This window comes from Lepus europaeus, chromosome 14 (genome assembly GCF_033115175.1).
Source record: "Lepus europaeus isolate LE1 chromosome 14, mLepTim1.pri, whole genome shotgun sequence".
Taxonomy (NCBI): Eukaryota; Metazoa; Chordata; class Mammalia; order Lagomorpha; family Leporidae; genus Lepus; species Lepus europaeus.
The window spans coordinates 39423456-39442860 of record NC_084840.1 but is presented as its reverse complement, the minus strand read 5'-3'; the positions used below and the strand labels follow the sequence as shown (position 1 = coordinate 39442860).

At 42.9% G+C, this 19405-nt stretch overlaps 1 protein-coding gene across 1 annotated transcript in view; it reads right to left on the bottom strand.

Moving 5' to 3' along the window:
* ENAH (ENAH actin regulator) overlaps positions 1-19405 on the bottom strand; it is a 165971-nt gene that overhangs the window by 71202 nt on the left and 75364 nt on the right. The window contains 1 exon segment of the mRNA XM_062210482.1: positions 6715-6880. Within this exon segment, the coding sequence (XP_062066466.1) occupies positions 6715-6880 (166 nt within the window).

Genomic DNA, 19405 nt, shown 5'->3' with positions numbered 1-19405 from the left:
CATAACATTATGAATGTACTTAATGCCTCAGAACTGTACATTTAAAACTAGTTAAAATGGCAAATTTGATGATATATATCTTTTGCCATAACAAGAAGATATGACCCTTTATGATGTGGTTTTTATAAACATTGGGGTGGAGTTACAAATCCTTAGCTACTAGAAACGCACAGCAACTGGAACTGACCATTATTGGATTATTATAAAGCTTATCTTAAGGTAAATCAAGATGTTTTACATTTACTTTTACAACTGCTCATTAACAGAATTTATACGAAGTTGAGGAAAATAATACTAGAATCCAAAATATACAGGGCCCAACGCTATAGCATGGTGGGTGAGGCCACCACCTGCAGCACTGGCATCCCCTATGGGCACCAGTTTCAGTCCTGGCTGCTCCACTTCTGATCCAGCTCCCTGCTAATGCTCCTGGGAGGGCACTGGAAGATGGCCCAGGGCTTTGGGCCCCTACACCCACAGTGGACATTTGGGGAGAGAACCAGCAGATGGAAGACTGACTCTCTCTTCTCTCTGTAGCTCTTTCAAGTAAAATAATCTTTTATATATATATATATATATATAAATGATTGAATCACTTTTTCCAATATGCAAAACTTTTAAATTTGAATCAACTCTTTCAAGAACAGACAATATTGTAAATCATTAAGAGTTTTAATAATCAGGAAACTATTTTCACTTAATAATATCTACTTTGGGCCATTCACTAAGTGTGTTGTCAGGTGTGGACTTCATCACATGCTAAATTCTGTGCCTGATTCTAGGTGGGTTGTGATGTTCTATCTCACAAGCCTGTCCATTTTTAGACTGACAATACCAGTGTAAACCATGCAGTAAAAACCTACTGTTCCTTGTGACTCAGCTCAATATTATCTTTTTTTAAAATTTATTTTATTTTATTTTTTGACAGGCAGAGTGGACAGTGAGAGAGAGAGCGACAGAGACAAAGGTCTTCCTTTTTGCCGTTGGTTCACCTTCCAATGGCCACCGCGGCTGGCGCACCGTGCTGATCCGATGGCAGCAGCCAGGTGCTTCTCCTGGTTTCCCATGGGGTGCAGGGCCCAAGTACTTAGGCCATCCTCCACTGCACTCCCTGGCCACAGCAGAGAGCTGGCCTGGAAGAGGGGCAACCGGGACAGAATCCGGCGCCCCGACCGGGACTAGAACCCGGTGTGCCGGCGCTGCAAGGTGGAGGATTAGCCTAGTGAGCCGCGGCGCTGGCCTCAATATTATCTTGCCTACAAAGTCATCCATGACCCTTTGCTGTATCTTCTCAACAAACTGATGATTTTTTCAAGCCCTCACTGTACTATGATTTACATTCACAACTGAAACATTTAAGAGTACCTCTTTGCTCTTATGTTTAACATTCATATTTCTTACTGTATCTTTCTTTCAAAGTCAAGAACTTTATTCTCTATATAAAACCTAAGCAAAACAAAACAAAAAAAGCCAGTACCGCAGCTCACTAGGCTAATTCTCCGCCTGCAGCACGGGCACCCCGGGTTCTAGTCCCGGTTGGGGCGCCGGATTCTGTCCCGGTTGCTCCTCTTCCAGAACTGCTCTCTTCTGTGGCCCGGGAAGGCAGTGGAGGATGGCCCAGGTGCTTGGGCCCTGCACCCACATGGGAGACCAGGAGGAAGCACCTGGCTCCTGGCTTCGGATCAGCGCAGCGCACCAACCGTAGCAGCCATTTAGGGGGTGAACCAATGGAAGGAAGACCTTTCTCTATGTCTGCCTCTCTCACTGTCTATAACTCTGCCCATCTCAAAAAAAAAAAAAAAAAAAAAAAACCCTAAGCATAGTGCCTAGAATATAATAAGCACTTTTAATAAATGGTACACAGGGATATGTTATGTACATAACTTGTACATACTCAATTTTACAAATCAATGATGGGTAAATTTTTAACATAGCCCTTACCACAGAAGTTTTAAATGTTTACCGTAAACTGTAATGATGTGTTTCCACTTAGAACTAATTGGTACCATTAAGAAATACAATAATGTACCCTGGAATGAGATTAAACCAATTATCTATTACTTATTCTTAGGAATACTGTCTTTTATTTAAGTAGTTTCTTCAAAAAGTATATTTTCTGGGGCAAGTATTGTGGGACAGCAGGTTAAACCACCACCTGGAAGCCAGCATGGCATAGTGGAGTACTGGTTGGAGTCCCTGCTACTCCACACTTATGGTCCAGTTTCCTGCTACTGCAACTGGGAGGCAGCAGATGATGGCCCAAATACTTGGGTTCTTGTCACCTATGTGGGAGAATCAGATGGAGTTCCGGGCTCCTGGCTTTGGCCCAGCCTAGTCTCAACTGATTTGGAGAGTAAACTAGCTGAAGAAGCTATCTCTCTCCCTCTTTCTATCACTCTTGCCTTCCAAATAAATAAACAGATCTTTAAAAAATTAAACTTTGGGGATAGATCATTAACTACTGACTTATTTTATGATTGTAGGTCTGTTTTTCTACTTTTCTATCAGTCTTAAAAAAGTAGTTTTTGGTTTTTTCCCCCAATAAAATAGCCCATTCTCTGGCATAAAATTTTTCATAATATTTGGTTATTTTGTATTTCCTTTTTGTAATTATAGTTATATTCTTTTCTCTCTCTCTTTATTTATTTATTTTTTTTTGACAGGCAGAGTTAGACAGAGAGAAAGGTCTTCCTTTTCCATTGGTTCACCCCCCAAATGGTTGCCAGGCCGGCACGCTGCGCCGATCTGAAGCCAGGAGCCAGGTGTTTCCTCTTGGTCTCCCATGTGGGGCGCAGGGCCCAAGGACCTGGGCCATCCTCCACTGCCTTCCCGGGCCACAGCAGGGAGCTAGACTGGAAGAAGAGCAACCGGGACAGAACCAGTGCCCCAACCGGGACTAGAACCCGGGGTGCTGGCACCACAGGTAGAGGATTAGCCTAGTGAGCCGCGGTGCTGGCCTCTCATTCTTAATATTGCTTATTTTTTTTACTTTTTTAAAAATTCTGCCTGCTTGATTTGATTCAGTTTTTTGTATTAATGATTTCCATTTATTTTTAGTATTTTCTTCTGCTTTCTTTGGGTTAAGTTTATTACTTTTCATTTTTCTTCTACTATTTGGAGTTAAGACTTACCCATCTAAGGATAGGGTAGATGCTCCACAGGTTTCTTTTTTCTTTTTATTAAAGATTTACTTATTTGAAAGACAGAACTGGGGGGGTGGTGTGTGCATGGTTAAGGAGGGGGAACAGGAGAGAAAAATTGCATTCACTGGTTTACTCCCCAGATGGCCACCACAGTCAGATCTGGGCCAGTGAAGCCAGGAACTCATACAGGTCTCCCATGGAGGTTGAAGGGGTTCAAGTACTTCAGCATCTTCTGCTGCTTTCCTAGGCACGGTCAGCAGAGATCAGGAGTGGAGGAGTTAGCTGTTCACATCCCAGATGCTCTACTTCCAATCCAGCTCCCTGCCAATGGCCTGAAAAAGCAGCAGCAGCAGCAGCAGCAGCAGGGATATGAACCAGTACTCTGATATGGGATGCCGGTGTCACAAGCTGCTGCACCACAACACCAGCCTCTGCTCACCGTTTCTACATAATATCTTAAACTCAAGTCCAAGTATTTTCTTTCTAAATATTTTCTAACCTTCATAATGATTTCATCTTAGTGCTACAAATTATTTAGAAGGGAGATTTTAAATTTCCAAACCTCTATTTGTCAAAATCTAGGAGTCAGGAGCTGGTGCTGTGGTATAGCAGGTAAAGCTGCTGCCCCCAGTGCCAGCATCCCATATGAGCACTAGTTTGGGTCCCAGCTGCTCCACTTCTGATTCAGCTCTCTGTATATCCTGGGAAAGCAGTAGAAGATGGCCCAAGTGCTTGGACCCTTGCACCTGCATGGGATACTTGGAAAAAGCTCCTGGCTTCAGACTGGCACAGCTCTGGCCATTGCGGCCATCTGGGGAGTGAACCAGAGGATGGAAGACCTCTCTCTCTCTCTGCCTCTCCTTGTCTCTCTATGTAGCTCTGACTTTCAAATAAATAAAAAAATCTTAAAAAAAAAAAAAATCTAAGAGTCAGAGGAAAGGTAAATTCTCCTATGAATAAAAATGTTAAGTGTTTCATATGGTAATGTCCTAGCTTAAACAAATTTCTTCTAAGTATCTTTAAACAGTCATTGATCCTTTGTCAACATAATTTAGGATTATTCATCAGTACTTTCAAATGACTAATTCACCAATTTTACCAAATTTGGGATGTTGCATTAAGAACATTCAAAAATTTCTAAAAAGTTCTGCGTTGTTTTCATTGTTTTCTCTACAACAGAATCCTAGGGAGCATTTGCTTTGTCTCTCGTCTCACACACCACAGACAAAGTGGAAGAGAGCACAGAGCACCACCTGGTCTCCCAAGGGGACAGAAGGGCTGCTCACATAGAGACGCTGGAGACCAGAGGAAGGCTGAGCAACACAGCAGTAAACAAACACAGAGCAACAAAGGGAGGAGGCTAGGGGCAGAAAGAAGAGTGCGAGGGTGGAGGGCAGAGACAAAGAAGACAGAAAGGGGCAGGCAGGGTCAGTTTGTATTATATGAGTAAATTTGCTGAATTACCTTCTGCAGCCTGATTCACAGCTGTGAAGGATTCCTTCCAGAGCAGCACTTTATTGGTTTTTGCCAGGTGCTTCTACGGTTTTACCAGCCTATAACTGGTGTTTGTTAATTTCTTGTCTGAAGCTATATATGTGAAGTTGGATTTTTCCGCTTCTTAGTTAAGAATCTAAACCAACTCAGACAGAAACAAACTTATTTTGCCTCCCTGTCCCAACAGGAAGATTTATCTTAGTCTTTTAAGATTTATTTATTTGAAAGTCAGAGTTAGAGAGAGAGAGAGATCTTCCATCTGCTGGTTCACTCTCCAGGTAGTTGCAATGGCTAGAGCTGGCTAGTCTGAAGCCAGGAGCCAGAAGCTTATTGCAGGTCTCTCATCTGGGTGCAGGGGACCAAGCACTTGGGCCCTCTTCAGTTGCCTTCCCAGGCACATTAGCAGGGAGCTAGATGGGAAGTGGAGTAGCTAGGATGCGAATTGGCACTCATATGGGATGTGGCACTGCATGCAGTGGCTTAACCTGCTATAGCACAGCGCCAAGCCCTTGTTAGTCCACTTTTTATGAGGTGCAGCCTCTCTAAGATTCCCAATGGTTTTCAGAGGTATCAGTTTCAAATGTTCATGGACCCAAATAGGCAAGTATGACAAATCTAAGTCCTTAGCTATTGCCAGTGTATCATTTTCATGATACACCAAAACCCAGGACTACTGCAGCATCAGTTGACAAATACATCAACACATTTCCTAGTGGAAACCTGGGGTTATACCTTCTTTCAGTAAGAGTTCAGCTGGGATGGAGAAGAAATTTTGTTACCTTTTTACTGAGTGCATCCATCCCAGGATGAGTTTAGCATCAGTTGATGATGCCAACATCTTGGGAAAACATTTTTTTCCAAAATATTTTGTAAATCTACATTTATAAAATTCTTGCTGCTTTTATCAGACACTTAATGCCACTAAGAGTCTATCTACCTTTTCCTCTACTACTCCTGATCCAATAGATCATGTAATCAGATAATCCAGAGCAGGAATTAACATAAACTCAGTTGTCGGCCCAGACATAAATTGCAAAAGCCTACCAGTTCTACCCACCTTAATACCTACCATTTTTCTACCATATAGGAATTTTAAAATATTTTCTAGAACTATTTAATACTTCCAACTCCTTCCTTTCAAAAAATATAATCAGTTACTTATGTAGTATTTCATTTTTGCTTGTCCTAAATTTACTTTAGGGCTCCAAAACTAGCTAGGTCAGAAGATCTATAATAGGAAAATTTGCATTAATAATTTTGTACGATCAGTTCTAACTCTTCATGCAAAAGGTAGAAAGAGCAGGGAGAAAAGACTGTTCCATTTCAGAGACCTCTCTGATTGGAGTTCTTTTCTTTTTCTTTTTCTTTTTTTTTTTTAAAGATTTATTTTATTTATTTGAAAGAGTTACAGAGAGGCAGAGGCAGCTAGAGTCTTCCATCCATTGGTTCACGCCCCAGATGGCCACAACGTCCAGAGCTGCACTGATCCAAAGCCAGGAGCTTCTTCCAGGTCTCCCACGCAGATGCAGGGGCCCAAGGACTGAAGCCATCTTCTACTGCTTTCCCAGGCCATAGCAGAGAGCTGGATCTGAAGTGGAGCAGCTGTGAGACAATCCAGCACCCATATGGGATCCAGCACTGCAGGCAGAAGCTTTACCTGCTATGAAACAGTGCCAGCCCCTTTGACTGGAGTTTTAAAGCACTGCTTGGGGCCAGCACCATGGCTCACTTGGTTAATCCTTTGCCTGCAGCGCTGGCATCCCGTGTGGACACCGGGTTCTAGTCCCAGTTGCTCCCCTTCCAGTCCTGCTTGCCTGGGTGCTTGGGCCCCTGCACCTGTGTGGGAGATGGGGGTGGGGGGCACCTGGCTCCTAGCTTTGGATCAGCGCGGCGCCGGCTGTGGCGGCCATTTGGGGAGTGGACCAACGGAGGGAAGACCTTTCTGTCACTCTACCTGTCAAAAAAAAAAACAAAAACAAAAACAAAACAAAAAACTTTGTAAAGCACTGCTTTATTTTACTGAATATATCACGTCCTTCCGAAATACTAGACTTTAAGAATTTTAATAGACCCTTACCTGATGGTCCTGAATCTTCCTGCCCACCACTCTGAATGTGTTGTTGCCCGTATGGTGATAGATGTGAACTCTGCTAAACCCAGTCGAGCCACCAGCTGGCACCCACTTCTTATTGGCATCATCATAAACCATCACAGCAGCTCTTGCCTGACAGATACTCTGTTCACTGTAAAAAAAAAAAAAAAAAAGGAAACTTAAAAATATTTGAAATACACTAAGTATTCTACCATATAACTATTTGAGCCAGGGTCAGTCAACAGTTAGTGCTGTTTGTGGGTGCTGGAGACAACAGTGAACAAGGCAAAGGCTTCCACCTTTATGTAAAACTTTAATGGAGAAGACCAAATTGTGTGTGTGTGTGTGTGTGTATACACCACGAAAATCAGAGAGTTCAATATACCCCAAAGTTTCCCTCTATCTTTGTTCTCTTCACATACATATTGCTGTATAGTGTGTGGGTGGGTTGCTGGAGATATCCTAAACACTGAAACACATGGAAACTGGATACCTCTGAGTGCCACTTAATTAATTCCATACCCACAGTTTCTGAATTTGCAGACTCAACCACGTTCAGATGGCGAATATATAGGGAGTCAAAATGGCATCTGTACGGGCCATGTGCAGACTGGTTTTTTTCTTGTCATTGTTCCCTAAACAATACAGTGTAACTAGATAGCACTTCCATTGCATTAGGTAGCATAAGTGATCAATGAGATACTTTAAAGGATATGGGAAGACGTAGGTTAGATACATATAATCTATAACATTTTATACAAAGGACTTGAGCATTTGCAGATTCTGGTACCCACGTGGGGTCCTATAATCCACCCCCCACAAGACACTGAGGGTCAACTGAACATACAAACCACCTGGAGTCAAGTATCTGGCATTTCAATTTCCCTGGGAAATCTATTGATAGATGGAAATAAGCACACCTCCAAACACCCAAGTAATCAAGAAAAGTAAAAAATACAAAAAATTAGCTGATCAGTTTACTGATGAAAATGAAAAGAGGTCTTCAAAGTAAGATGTTTAAAATCACCAATTTAACGCTGAGCAAAGCCAAGAATCAGAAGAAGCCAAAAACAAAGAGAAGAAAGATCTGTGTAAGAGCCGAGGTACTACTGGAGAAACAGCAAGAGCCACATGTGTGGTGAGTTGCGAAGGGAGAGGTTAAACCCAAACAACTGTAATCCTAGAAGGCATCACGCACTCAGAGAAGCCAGCCCAGACAGGACTGCACTGCCCCCTGGGGTTAGGGACAAATGAGCCTCAATCCACCCATTCCTTTTCACAGTGTCTGAGAATATCCTCAATAGAGACAGGCTGTGGTACAATAAAAAATGTCTAGTTTTTTCTCAGCCTCCTGGTACAAAGCTGCTAAAAACCTTGGAATCTCCTGAGAGACAAGAGTATCCCTAGTGTGCTAATGAGATGACTCTTGGCTGAGGCGCTCCCAGACAGCTTCAGGAAGGAGTCTGATAACCAGAAATATCAAAGCACAATTAGAGCTAGAATTCAGTTCCACCCTCTTCTCCCTTGTAACCCCCCTCTTCCCACCTCTGGGGAGGGGAGAAGGGCTGTAGATGGTTCCTTCACCATAGGCCAATGATATTATCAATCACGCCTGCCTAATAAAACCAAAAAACCCCACACAATGGTGCTGAGAGGAGTGGCCTGCGGAAAGGACACAAAGGCTCTGCAACCCCCTCTCCCTGCAGTCCTGAGAAATAGTGAAGGGTCTGCTTCAACAAAGATTGGCCTTTAGGGCCCACACTGTGGCACTGCAGGTTAAGCCATTGCCTGGGACACCACTAACACACCAAATGAGTCTTGGCTGCTCTACTTCTGATCCAGATGCTTGATAATGCGTCTGGGAAGGCAGCAGAAGATGGCCCAAGTGCTGGGGCTCCTGCCACCCATGCAGGAGACCAAGAAGGAGTTCAGGGCTCCTGGCTTTAGCCTGATCCAGGCTTTGGCCGTTATGGCCATTTGGGGAGTGAATCAGCAGATGGAAGATCTCTCCCTCTCTAACTCTACATTTCAACTAACTAAATAAATCTTTAAAAACAAAGAAGTACAACTGTCCTCAGCCACAACAGAAAGTCTTACCACACACACATTATGACTATACAAGAGAGCGATGCATCTTTACGCCACCATCCCATTTGCATTAGCACAAACCTCAAAATGCATACCGAGTCAAGATTCTGAGTCAGTGAAGGAACTCCAGAAAAATATGAACTAGTTAATTACTGAGCTAAAAGTTTTGCAAAGATCAGGCTCTAAATTAGTTATAAGCAAAAACTTCATGATCTAATAACAACTTTATGATCTAATACAACAAGTGTACATACAAAGGTACTACAGAAAGTTTGAGGGAAACGCATGCTGGAAGAAAACTACACAGGGGGCCAGCGCTGTGGTGCAGTGGGTAAAGCTGCCGCCTGCAGTGCCAGCATCCCACATGGGCACTGGTTCAACTCCTGGCTGCTCTACTTCCTATCTAGCTCTCTGCTATGGCCTGGGAAAGCAGAAGAAGATGGCCTAAGTGCTTGGGCCCCTGCACCGGCATGGGAGGCCTGGATGAAGCTCCTGGATCCTGGCTTCAGATCCGCCCAGTTCCAGATGTTGTAGCCATTTGAGGAGTAAACCAGCAGATGGAAGACTCTCTTTCTCCCTCTCTCTCTCTCTCTGCAACTCAGCCTTTCAAATAAATAAATAAAGCTTAAAAAAAAAAAAAACTATACAGGGATTTAAACAAAAAACATTTTGCATCAAAATAAACTTATCTTCTAATTCTATTTTCCCATAAGCTTTCCTTTTTTTCCCCAAAAGATTTATTTACTTATCTGAAAGGCAAAGGGGCCAGCACTGTGGCGTAGCAGGTTAAGCCACTACCTGCAGCGCTGGCTTCCCACATGGGCGCCAGTTGGAGTCTCAGCTGCTCCATTTCCAAGCCAACTCCCTGCTAATGTACCTGGGAAAGCAGTGGAAGATGGTCTAAGCGTTTGGGCCCCTGCACCCATGTGAGAGACGAGGAAGAAGCTCCTGGTTCCTGGCTTCGGACTGGCCCTGCTTTGTCCGTTGCAGCCATCTGAGGAGTGAACCAGCATATATATCTCTCTATATATAACCATCTTTTTTTTTAAATAAAAAAGAAATAGATCTTGGGAGCCAGCGCTGTGGCATAGTGAGTCAAGCTGCTGCCTGCAGTGCTGGCATCCCGTGTGGGTACCAGTTCAAGTTCCGGCTGTTCCACTTCAGATCCAGCTCTCTGCTATGGCCTAGGACTGCAGTAGAAGATGGCCCAAATCCTTGGATCCTTCACCCATGTGGGAGATTCCAACAACCCTCCTAGGTCCTGGCCTCAGATCAGCCCAGCTCTGGCTGTAGCTGGGAGAGTAAACAAGCAGATGGAAGATGTCGCCCCCTCTCTCCACCGCCTCTCCGTAACTCTGCCTTTCAAATAAATAAGTAAATCTAAAAAAAAAAAAAAAAAAAAAAAAAAAAAAAACCCAATCTTAGTAAAGAAAGGCTGAGTTAGAGAGAGAAGGAGAGACAGGAAGATCTTCCATCTATCTGCCTATTCACTCCTCCAGTGTTCCCAACAGCCAGAGCTGGCACAGGCCAAAGCCAGGAGCTTCTTCCGGGTCTCCCAAATTGGTAGCAGGGACTCAAGCACTTGGGTTATCTTTCGCTGCTTTCCGAGGTCATTAGCAAGGAGCTGGATTCAAAGAGGAGCAGCCAGGATGTGAACCAACACCCACATGAGATGCACTGTCACAAGCAGCAGCTTAACCCATTACACCAGCTCTTCCCATTAGCTTTCTGAAGACCCTCACATATGGCTGATTATCCTTCATCTTCCTGATGATATGTTTGGTATTTTAAAATGAAATCTGGCATCAGAAGGCTACAGTTGGTTTAAATTTTTTTTTTTTTTTTTTAAGTTGGGGCAGGTATTTAGCCTAGCAGTGAAGATACCTGCAATCCCACATCAGAGTATTCAGGTGTGAGTCCAAGTTCTGGCCCTTGACTCCAGCTTCCTATCAATTCATACCCTGGGAGGCATGGATAGCAGCTCCCTGCTAATCGCAGGCATTTGGAGAGTGAGCCTGTGGATGGAAGCTCTGTCTTTCCAATTAAAAGGGAAAAAAAAGTTTAAAAGCCACTCTCACACTACAACTTTGATGCATTGTCAGATAAATTCATTTCTGAATTCAGTCAGATTTTCCGAGCAGGTATGTATAATGGTAGGGAATGCATGCCAAGCTCTAGTCTCATACGTACCAGTGATTAAAATGCCTCTTGTTATTTTAAGTCAACTAAGGATTGCCTAACTATTCTTGTATATACCATTTATTAAGATTGCAGTAAAGCCAGATCTTTAATAGGAACTTTCTTTCAAAGACACCACTTATTAATCATTACTTGTCAAAGAAAGCAAGACTATGACAGTGCCTAGCACATAGCAGGCACTATTTTAATGCTGTTCAGTACATAATTTCTTTTTCTTTCACTCATTCAAAAGATTTTTTTTTGAGAGAGACACACAGAGAGCTCCTATACAATGGTTCAACTCCCCAAAGACCTTAATCAGCCCCCAGTTGTGGCCAGGAATGCAAGCACCTGAGTCATTACTAAGAACCCCCAGGATTAGCCAGAAGCTAAACCTGGGCACTCAAACATGGAACACAGGCATCATGACCCCCAGGCCGAATGCCCAGTCCCCAATACCTATTTTCACCTAACAAAATCCTACTCATTCATTAAGACCTGAATCAAACACTATTCCTTCTATTTAGTCTTTCTGAGGTCCCTAAAACCAGAATTAATTGCTCCCTCCTCTGAATTGTTATAGTGTTCCTTAATCTCTCAACAAAAAGTTCTCTGGGAAAAAAATGTTTCAAGTCATGGGAAAGAATTGGGTTTTACTCCAAGTAAACCAGAAAGCCATGGGACGGCTTTAAGTGGAACGTGACTTACACTTTTAGAAGATATCTCTTACCTACCATGTCAACAAGGGAGTCCGGAAGGTGGTATGAAAATCAAGAATGGAAGCACAACCACCAGACCAGAAAAAAAGAGGGAATAAGTATGTTAGATAATTGTTGGAAGAATAGTGAAAAGGATTTACAAACAGAGAAGATGCAAGCTAAAAGAGAGAGGGATAGAGAGATTATAGATCTTCCTAGCACACCTTATTGATACTCCTGTTAAATAAAATCAGGGGAGGGTACAGGCTAGGCATTGTGGCACTGTGGGTTAGGCCACCACTTTGGACCTCACATCCCATATTGGAGCACTGGTTCAAGTCCCAGCTGTTCTGCTTCTAATCCAGCTTCCTGCTAATGTGCCTGGTAACATAATGGAAGATGGCCCAAGTACTTGGGTCCCTGCCACTCACAGGGGAGTTCCTGCCTTTAAACCAGCCAAGCTCCAGTTGTTGCAGTCATCTGGGGAGAGAACCAGGAGATGTAAGATCTTACTCTTTCACCATTCTGCCTGTCAAATAAATCTCACTGTAAAAAATAGGGGGAGGGGTATTATCTTGTACTCAGCATTTGCATTAGCAAGCCAGGTCAAACCAAAACAATATAAGCAAACTGAAACAAAGTTTAAGGAAGCAGATTAAAAAATGAACGAGTTTTTCCTAAAAACAGGATTGCAGTCTACTTGCATCAGTGTAATAAGGAAGTCCACTGTGTTCTATCCCTCACAAAATACGTAACCTGGACGAAACCTGGAATTAAAACCAATTTGGTTTTTGAAATTTTCTATTGTTCTGTTTTCAACATACAAAATCCACTGTTCTGCTATTTCCCAGCAAGAGCTCTCATTCTGGTTTGTAAACTGAAGACTGCCCACATTAATAAATTACAAATAAAAGCCAATCAACCTGTAACTAATTTATTGTAATTTTCTCTTGATAATCTAGCAACTGAACCCAAGGATACTACTGGTGACTCCCTAGACCCCTGAGGAACACAAGAGAGGCACTGCTGCCACCTTTTGAGGTCTCCATCTTGCTCAAACAGTCCTGAAGGTTGGCAATCAGTTTCTCTTGAGTTAGGCTCTGCTCCTTTTGCATGGAGACCCAACCTTCACCCTCCCCATTTCTGCTTCTTTTCTTCTCAGATTTATTTATTTATTTGAAATCTAGAGAAAGAAGGAGAGAGGCAGAGAATGAGAGAGAGACAAAGAAGATCTTCCATCCAGTGGTTCACTCCCAAATGGCCACAATGGCCAGGGCTAGGCCAAGCCACAGGTAGGAGTCAGGAGCTTTATGTAAGTCTCCCACCTGTCTGCAGGGGCCCACGTACTTGGGCCATCTTCTGCTGCTTTCCCAGACACATTAGCAGGGAACTGGATCGGAAGCAGAGCAGCTGGCACTAGCACCAGTACCCCTAGAGGACGGCAGTATCACACAGTGGCTTAACCTGATATGCCACAACGTTGGCCTCTGTTTTGGCTTTCAAATCCAAGGTTCTTGTATCCTATGAAATAGCATATGATCTCTTGGGATTTGAGGTGATCGCTGAGTCATTGGCAAAAAGCTATATGTTTTTTTAAAGATTCATTTTATTTATTTGAAAGACAGAGTTAGAGAGAGAGGTAGAGACAGAGAGAGAGGTCTTCCATCTGATGGTTTACTCCCCAGATGGCCACAACGGCCAGAGCTGCACCGAACGGAAGCCAGGAGCCAGGAGCCTCTTTCGGGTCTCCTAAGAGGGTGCAGGGGACCAAGGACTTGGGCCATCTTCTACTGCTTTCCCAGGCCATAGCAGAGAGCTGGATTGGAAGAGGAGCAGCTGGGACTAGAACCAGCGCCCATGTGGGATGCTGGTGCTTCAGGCCAGGGTGTTAACCCACTGAACCACAGCACCGGCCCCAAGTTTTTAAAATAATCAATAGCAATTACATTAAGTGGTTATTCTTTCAGATGGTTTTAGAATGTGCAGGAATTTGAGTTCCTGATCTAATGTTTTTCCTATGAGTTTCTGTAAGGGAAGAGTGGGGGAAATCCTTGGCTAAGTTAGTCAAAAGGATCTTGGAGCCAAAATCATTACCTGATTAGTGAGCATCAGGCACTTAAGGGCTAACGGAGTGCTCACCACCAAAAAGGTTAATACTCTTGTGTTAAGGTAAGCTAGACACAGAATGGGGAAGTACCCACTACCATCAAGAAAATTTGCAACAAGCTGCAATGTGAAAGCAACCACCCAATCCTGTTGTCCAGTTCCCTCAGATAACCAAAATACAATATTAAATGGGATACTTGATATCTAAAGAACTGAGAACTCTGCCTTCCTGTTAGGCTTGCATTTACTTGTTAAAGTAGACTAAAGTTTTTTAAAGAGTGAGTTCTAGTCACCAGAACTATGAGAAAGTAAATTTGTTTTTTTTTTTTAACACTTCTTTTTTTTTTTTTTTTTTTTTTTTTTTTTAATTTTTGACAGGCAGAGTGGACAGTGAGAGAGAGACAGAGAGAAAGGTCTTCCTTTTGCCGTTGATTCACCCTCCAATGGCCGCCGCGGTAGCGCGCTGTGGCCGGCGCACCGCGCTGTTCCGATGGCAGGAGCCAGGTGCTTCTCCTGGTCTCCCATGGGGTGCAGAGCCCAAACACTTGGGCCATCCTCCACTGCACTCCCTGGCCACAGCAGAGAGCTGGCCTGGAAGAGGGGCAACCGGGACAGGATCGGTGCCCCGACCGGGACTAGAAGTCGGTGTGCCGGCGCCGCAAGGCGGAGGATTAGCCTGTTGAGCCACGGCGCCGGCCAATAACAATTAGTTTATGTTGTCATGGCTCACTGATTGCTGCAAACATTGTGAATGTCACTGACAAACAGCAGATACAAATAATGGCAGCAAACAAACTTATTTTCTTCAAGGCTTCAAGAAAACCATCTGGAATGCAGTAGCATTTTGCAGAAAGGCAAAACTTCCCCTACAAATCACAGAGTTGTGCATCATTCATCTTTCTGAGAATTATCAACAACTGAAAGAAAAAAGGTAAAAAAAATATCAGCATACCACTGCTAAACTCTCTCACAACATCTTTACTCAAGTACAAAGCATAAATGAATTCTGGTATAATAACTGAATTATAGACACCAGAGAAAATGATGAATATATCTAAAACAAGAGAGCATGTTGCAGAAAACTTTTCAACATATACCTTAAAATAGGGAGAAACTGTTAAGTAATGGGTCAAAAAAATGACCTTAGGGTACTTAAAACTATATGTAGTCATATATATTTAGAAATAATGGGAGTAATTCTTTTAAATATCCATATGGTATTTACCTTATTTGAAAGGCAAAGTGACAGAGAGCAGGGGAGAGACAAAGAAAGAGATCTTCCATTAGTAGGTTCATTGCCCTAAAGGCTGCAACGGCTAGGCCTTGGCCAGGAGCCAGGAACAACATCCCGGTTTCCCACATGAGTGGCAGAGGCACAAGTACCAGGCCACTAACCGGAAGCTGTACTAGAAGTGAAGTAGCCGGAACTGCAACCAGCACTCTAATGTGGAATTCTGGTGTGACAGGCAGCGGGTCAACATGCTGCACCACAAGGCTGGCCTCCGTTATGATACTATTTGACTTTCACCTTGAATACCTCTTATTTTAGTACAGAATCTGAAAATTCCTTAACTCTGATTCATCTAATAAAAAGACTCTGTTCCTGACAACATACCTGGACCAGAATAATGATAAAGACAATGAAAACACACAATTTCCACATTCTTTGGAGAAAGAGAGAGGTAGGTAGGTAGATACTGGTACAGAATTTCTAAGTGCCACGGAGAGGCGGAAAATGATATCATATTGAAAGGAATTAAAAAATTAAGAACGTAAGAAAAACCTAATAAACCAGTGAGAATGAAAATGTACCAAGAATCTGTCTCACATGTGCAACTACAGCTGGGCACACACTAACAGGGACCTGCACAAACAAATGCAAGCAATCTTGTCTTTCTGTGACACCTAAGACTAATTAACAAAAAGAAAGCACTTGTTATTTCAGAAAAATTAAAACTAATTGTTTCAGGCAAATGCATGCAATAACTATCCATAAATATTTTCACAGCTATGCTTCAGGGAACTGTTGAAATAAAAACAGAAAAACTTCTAAAAAAAATTAAAAAACCCAGGAAAAATTTATCAAAGGATGATCTACAGCATTTAATACAGACTAACACATCCCCAGGAGCTCACAGTCACAGACTCCAAATCTCTTGGTTTACATTACAAAAGACCTAGACCCCACAGATTTAAGTGGCCTAAGTAATGAATAGCTGAGCTAGTATTGTGATAATCATTCTAACAATAAATATTAATAACACCAACACATACATATTTACTAATAGCCATGCAATGTTCTAAGTACTTTGCATTTATTAATTTACTTATCCCTTCAACAACCTAGTTTAGTAGTTATTATTACTATCTCCATTTTACAGACAGGATATTGAGACAGAGAGAGGTGAGTTAATTTGACCAAGGACATAGTGTAGGAAAAGGCAGAAATGGGATTGAGCCAGGCTACTTCAGAGCCTGGATTGGTATGCCCTCTTGTTGAATAATAGTTAGATTTTGCCAACAACCATTTAGATTAGTTCTACAAAACTACCTCTTCCTATGTTTTCAATTATTTCACACTATGCTTCATGTTATATTTAATTTGAAGCAAAGAGAAGGGAATTTATTTGCTAAATTGATGGTCTTTTAGAAATAAGCAAGGATTCTTTTAAAAGATTTCATCACTGAAAATATCTCATTAACTTACTTAAAATAAAAAAGTCTAAAATAGCCCAGATTTATTTTAGAGACAGCAGTAAAAAACCTATTCATGAAAGCAGCACTCCAGGGAAAAAGTTTCCTTCAAACAGAATCTCAATCTTCTTCGAAGAATTACATGAAAGACAAAATCTATAGGAAATATTTTGGACAGCAAACCACAGGTGTACATGCACACAAGAAGAAAATATAAATAAAACATGACTTTTAAGTCATTCAGAAAGCAGCTATCACTCCATTATTTTAAGCTATTCCAATTTTATTACTAAACAAAGGTGATTTAGCACTTTCAGAAAGTAAATGAACTTTAAAATCAAGTAACCAATTAAAGAATACAGCTTCTCATTTTTTAAAAGGGACAGGTTAAAAAATAGTATTCTGACCGGCGCCGCGGCTCAGTAGGCTAATCCTCCACCTTGCGGCGCCGGCACACCGGGTTCTAGTCCCGGTCGGGGCACCGATCCTGTCCCGGTTGCCCCTCTTCCAGGCCAGCTCTCTGCTGTGGCCAGGGAGTGCAGTGGAGGATGGCCCAAGTTCTTGGACCCTGCACCCCATGGGAGACCAGGAGAAGCACCTGGCTCCTGCCATCGGAACAGCGCGGTGCGCCGGCCGCAGCGCGCTACCGCGGCGGCCATTGGAGGGTGAATCAACGGCAAAAGGAAGACCTTTCTCTCTGTCTCCCTCTACTGTCCACTCTGCCTGTCAAAAAAAAAAATAGTATTCTAAAATACTTTATCGGGTTGGTATAGAAAATCAAAGACAAAATTTTGAATATAAAACTATATAGGGCCGGCGCCATGGTTCAACAGGCTAATCCTCCACCTAGCGGTGCCGGCACACCAGATTCTAGTCCTGGTCGGGGCACCGGATTCTGTCCCGGTTGCCCCTCTTCCAGGCCAGCTCTCTGCTGTGGCCTGGGAGTGCAGTGGAGGATGGCCCAAGTGCTTGGGCCCTGCACCCCATGGGAGACCAGGAGAAGCACCTGGCTCCTGGCTTCGGATCAGCACGATGCGCCGGCTGCAGCGGCCATTGGAGGGTGAACCAACGGCAAAAAGGAAGACCTTTCTCTCTCTCTCTCTCTCTCTCACACTGTCCACTCTGCCTGTCAAAAATAAAAACTATATAGAAAGACCCTTTCAAATTTACAAAAACTAAAAAGGAGGATAAATACGATCACAAAATAAGCTACGGAGTGACACCCTATTTACTAACATCCCCCCAACATGATGAGGAGGGCAGGCACCACATATTATTAACACACTTACATTACTTAGTTGTTCACTAAATTTTTGCTGAATCAAATACGTGGTGTGGAGTAAAGTAACAACTTTGTTTTTAAAAAGATTTATTATTTATTATTTATTTTAAAGTCAGAGTTACACAGGGAGAGAGAAGGAGAAGCAGAGAGAGAGAGGTCTTCCAATCGCTGGTTCACTCCCCAGTTGGGCGCAAAAGCTGGAGCTGCGCCCATCTGAAGCCAGGAGCCAGGAGCCAGGAGCTTCTTCCGGGTCAGCCACGCAAGTTCAGGGGCCCAAGGACTTGGGCCACCTTCTACTGCTTTCCCAAGCCATAGAGAGCCAGATTGGAAGTGGAGCAGCCAGGACTTGTACGGGCACCCATATGGGATGCTGGCACTGCAGGTGGAGGCTTTACCTGCTACGCCACAGCGCCAGCTCCAAAGTGACAACTCTTTATAAAGCTCCATTTCATGTCAGTTTTACAGTGAAAGTTGACAGAATTCTTACCTCTAGCCTAGTGGCTACCTTCCTACTTCACATTTTTCTACAATGAGACATATTTGTGTTATAACCTGAATCCAAAATTACTATAGAAAGGGGTAAAAGTCAGCAGACAGCAATTATTTTAAATACCATAAACACCCTAGTACTTTAGATTACAATACTGCATTACTCGGTAAGCATCATTAAGACAAGATTCTAAAATTCAGTCTTTCATAAAAAGACTAAAAACAATTTATACCTAAAATTAACAGCTAGCCACTTAGATATCTATCATCTGTACTTTTAAATTTGCAGAACTAACTTGTCTGCTGTAGGTCCTTTTTTCATCAAAACTAAAATTAAACCAAATGCTTTTCCATGCCCACCTGTGGGAGACAGCTTCTAAGATGGCTCCCAATACAGGAACTCAAACAGGTATTTGCACATCCACATTCATAGCAGCATTATTACAGCAGTCCCAAGGTGGAAACAACCCAAATGTTCACTGACAGGCAGACAAGATGTGGTTACATACACAATGGAATACTAGTCAGACACACACTACAACGGAAAACACTATACCAAGAGAAATAAGGCAGACACTGAAGAACAAATACTGCATGATTCCACTTACATGAGGTACCTATCATCGTCAGATTCATAGAGATAGGAAGCAGAATGAAGACTGATGAGCTGGGGAAGAGGAGGAATGATTATTTCATGGGTAGAGTTTCAGTTTGGGAAGGTGAATGGGTGGTGGTAACGACAGCTACAAAACAATGTAAATATACTTACTGCAATTCATATACTTAAAAATGCTTAAAACAGTAAACTTTATTATGCAGGCTTTTATCACAATAAAATATAACAGTTTTAAATATTTAAAAGTATTTTTAGGGGTCGGCACTGTGGCATAGCAGGTAAAGCCACTGCCTGCAGTTTTGGCATCCCATATGGGTGCTGGTTCAAGTCCCAGCTGCTCAACTTCCGATCCAGCTCTCTGCTATGGCCTGGGAAAGCAGTAGCAGATGGCCCAGGGGCTGGCACTGTGGTGCAGTGGGTTAAAGCCTCAGCCTTCAGTGCCAGCATCCCATATGGGTGCCAGTTCTGGTCCCGGCTGCTCCTCTTTCAATCCAGCTCTCTGCTATGGCCTGGGAAAGCAGTAGA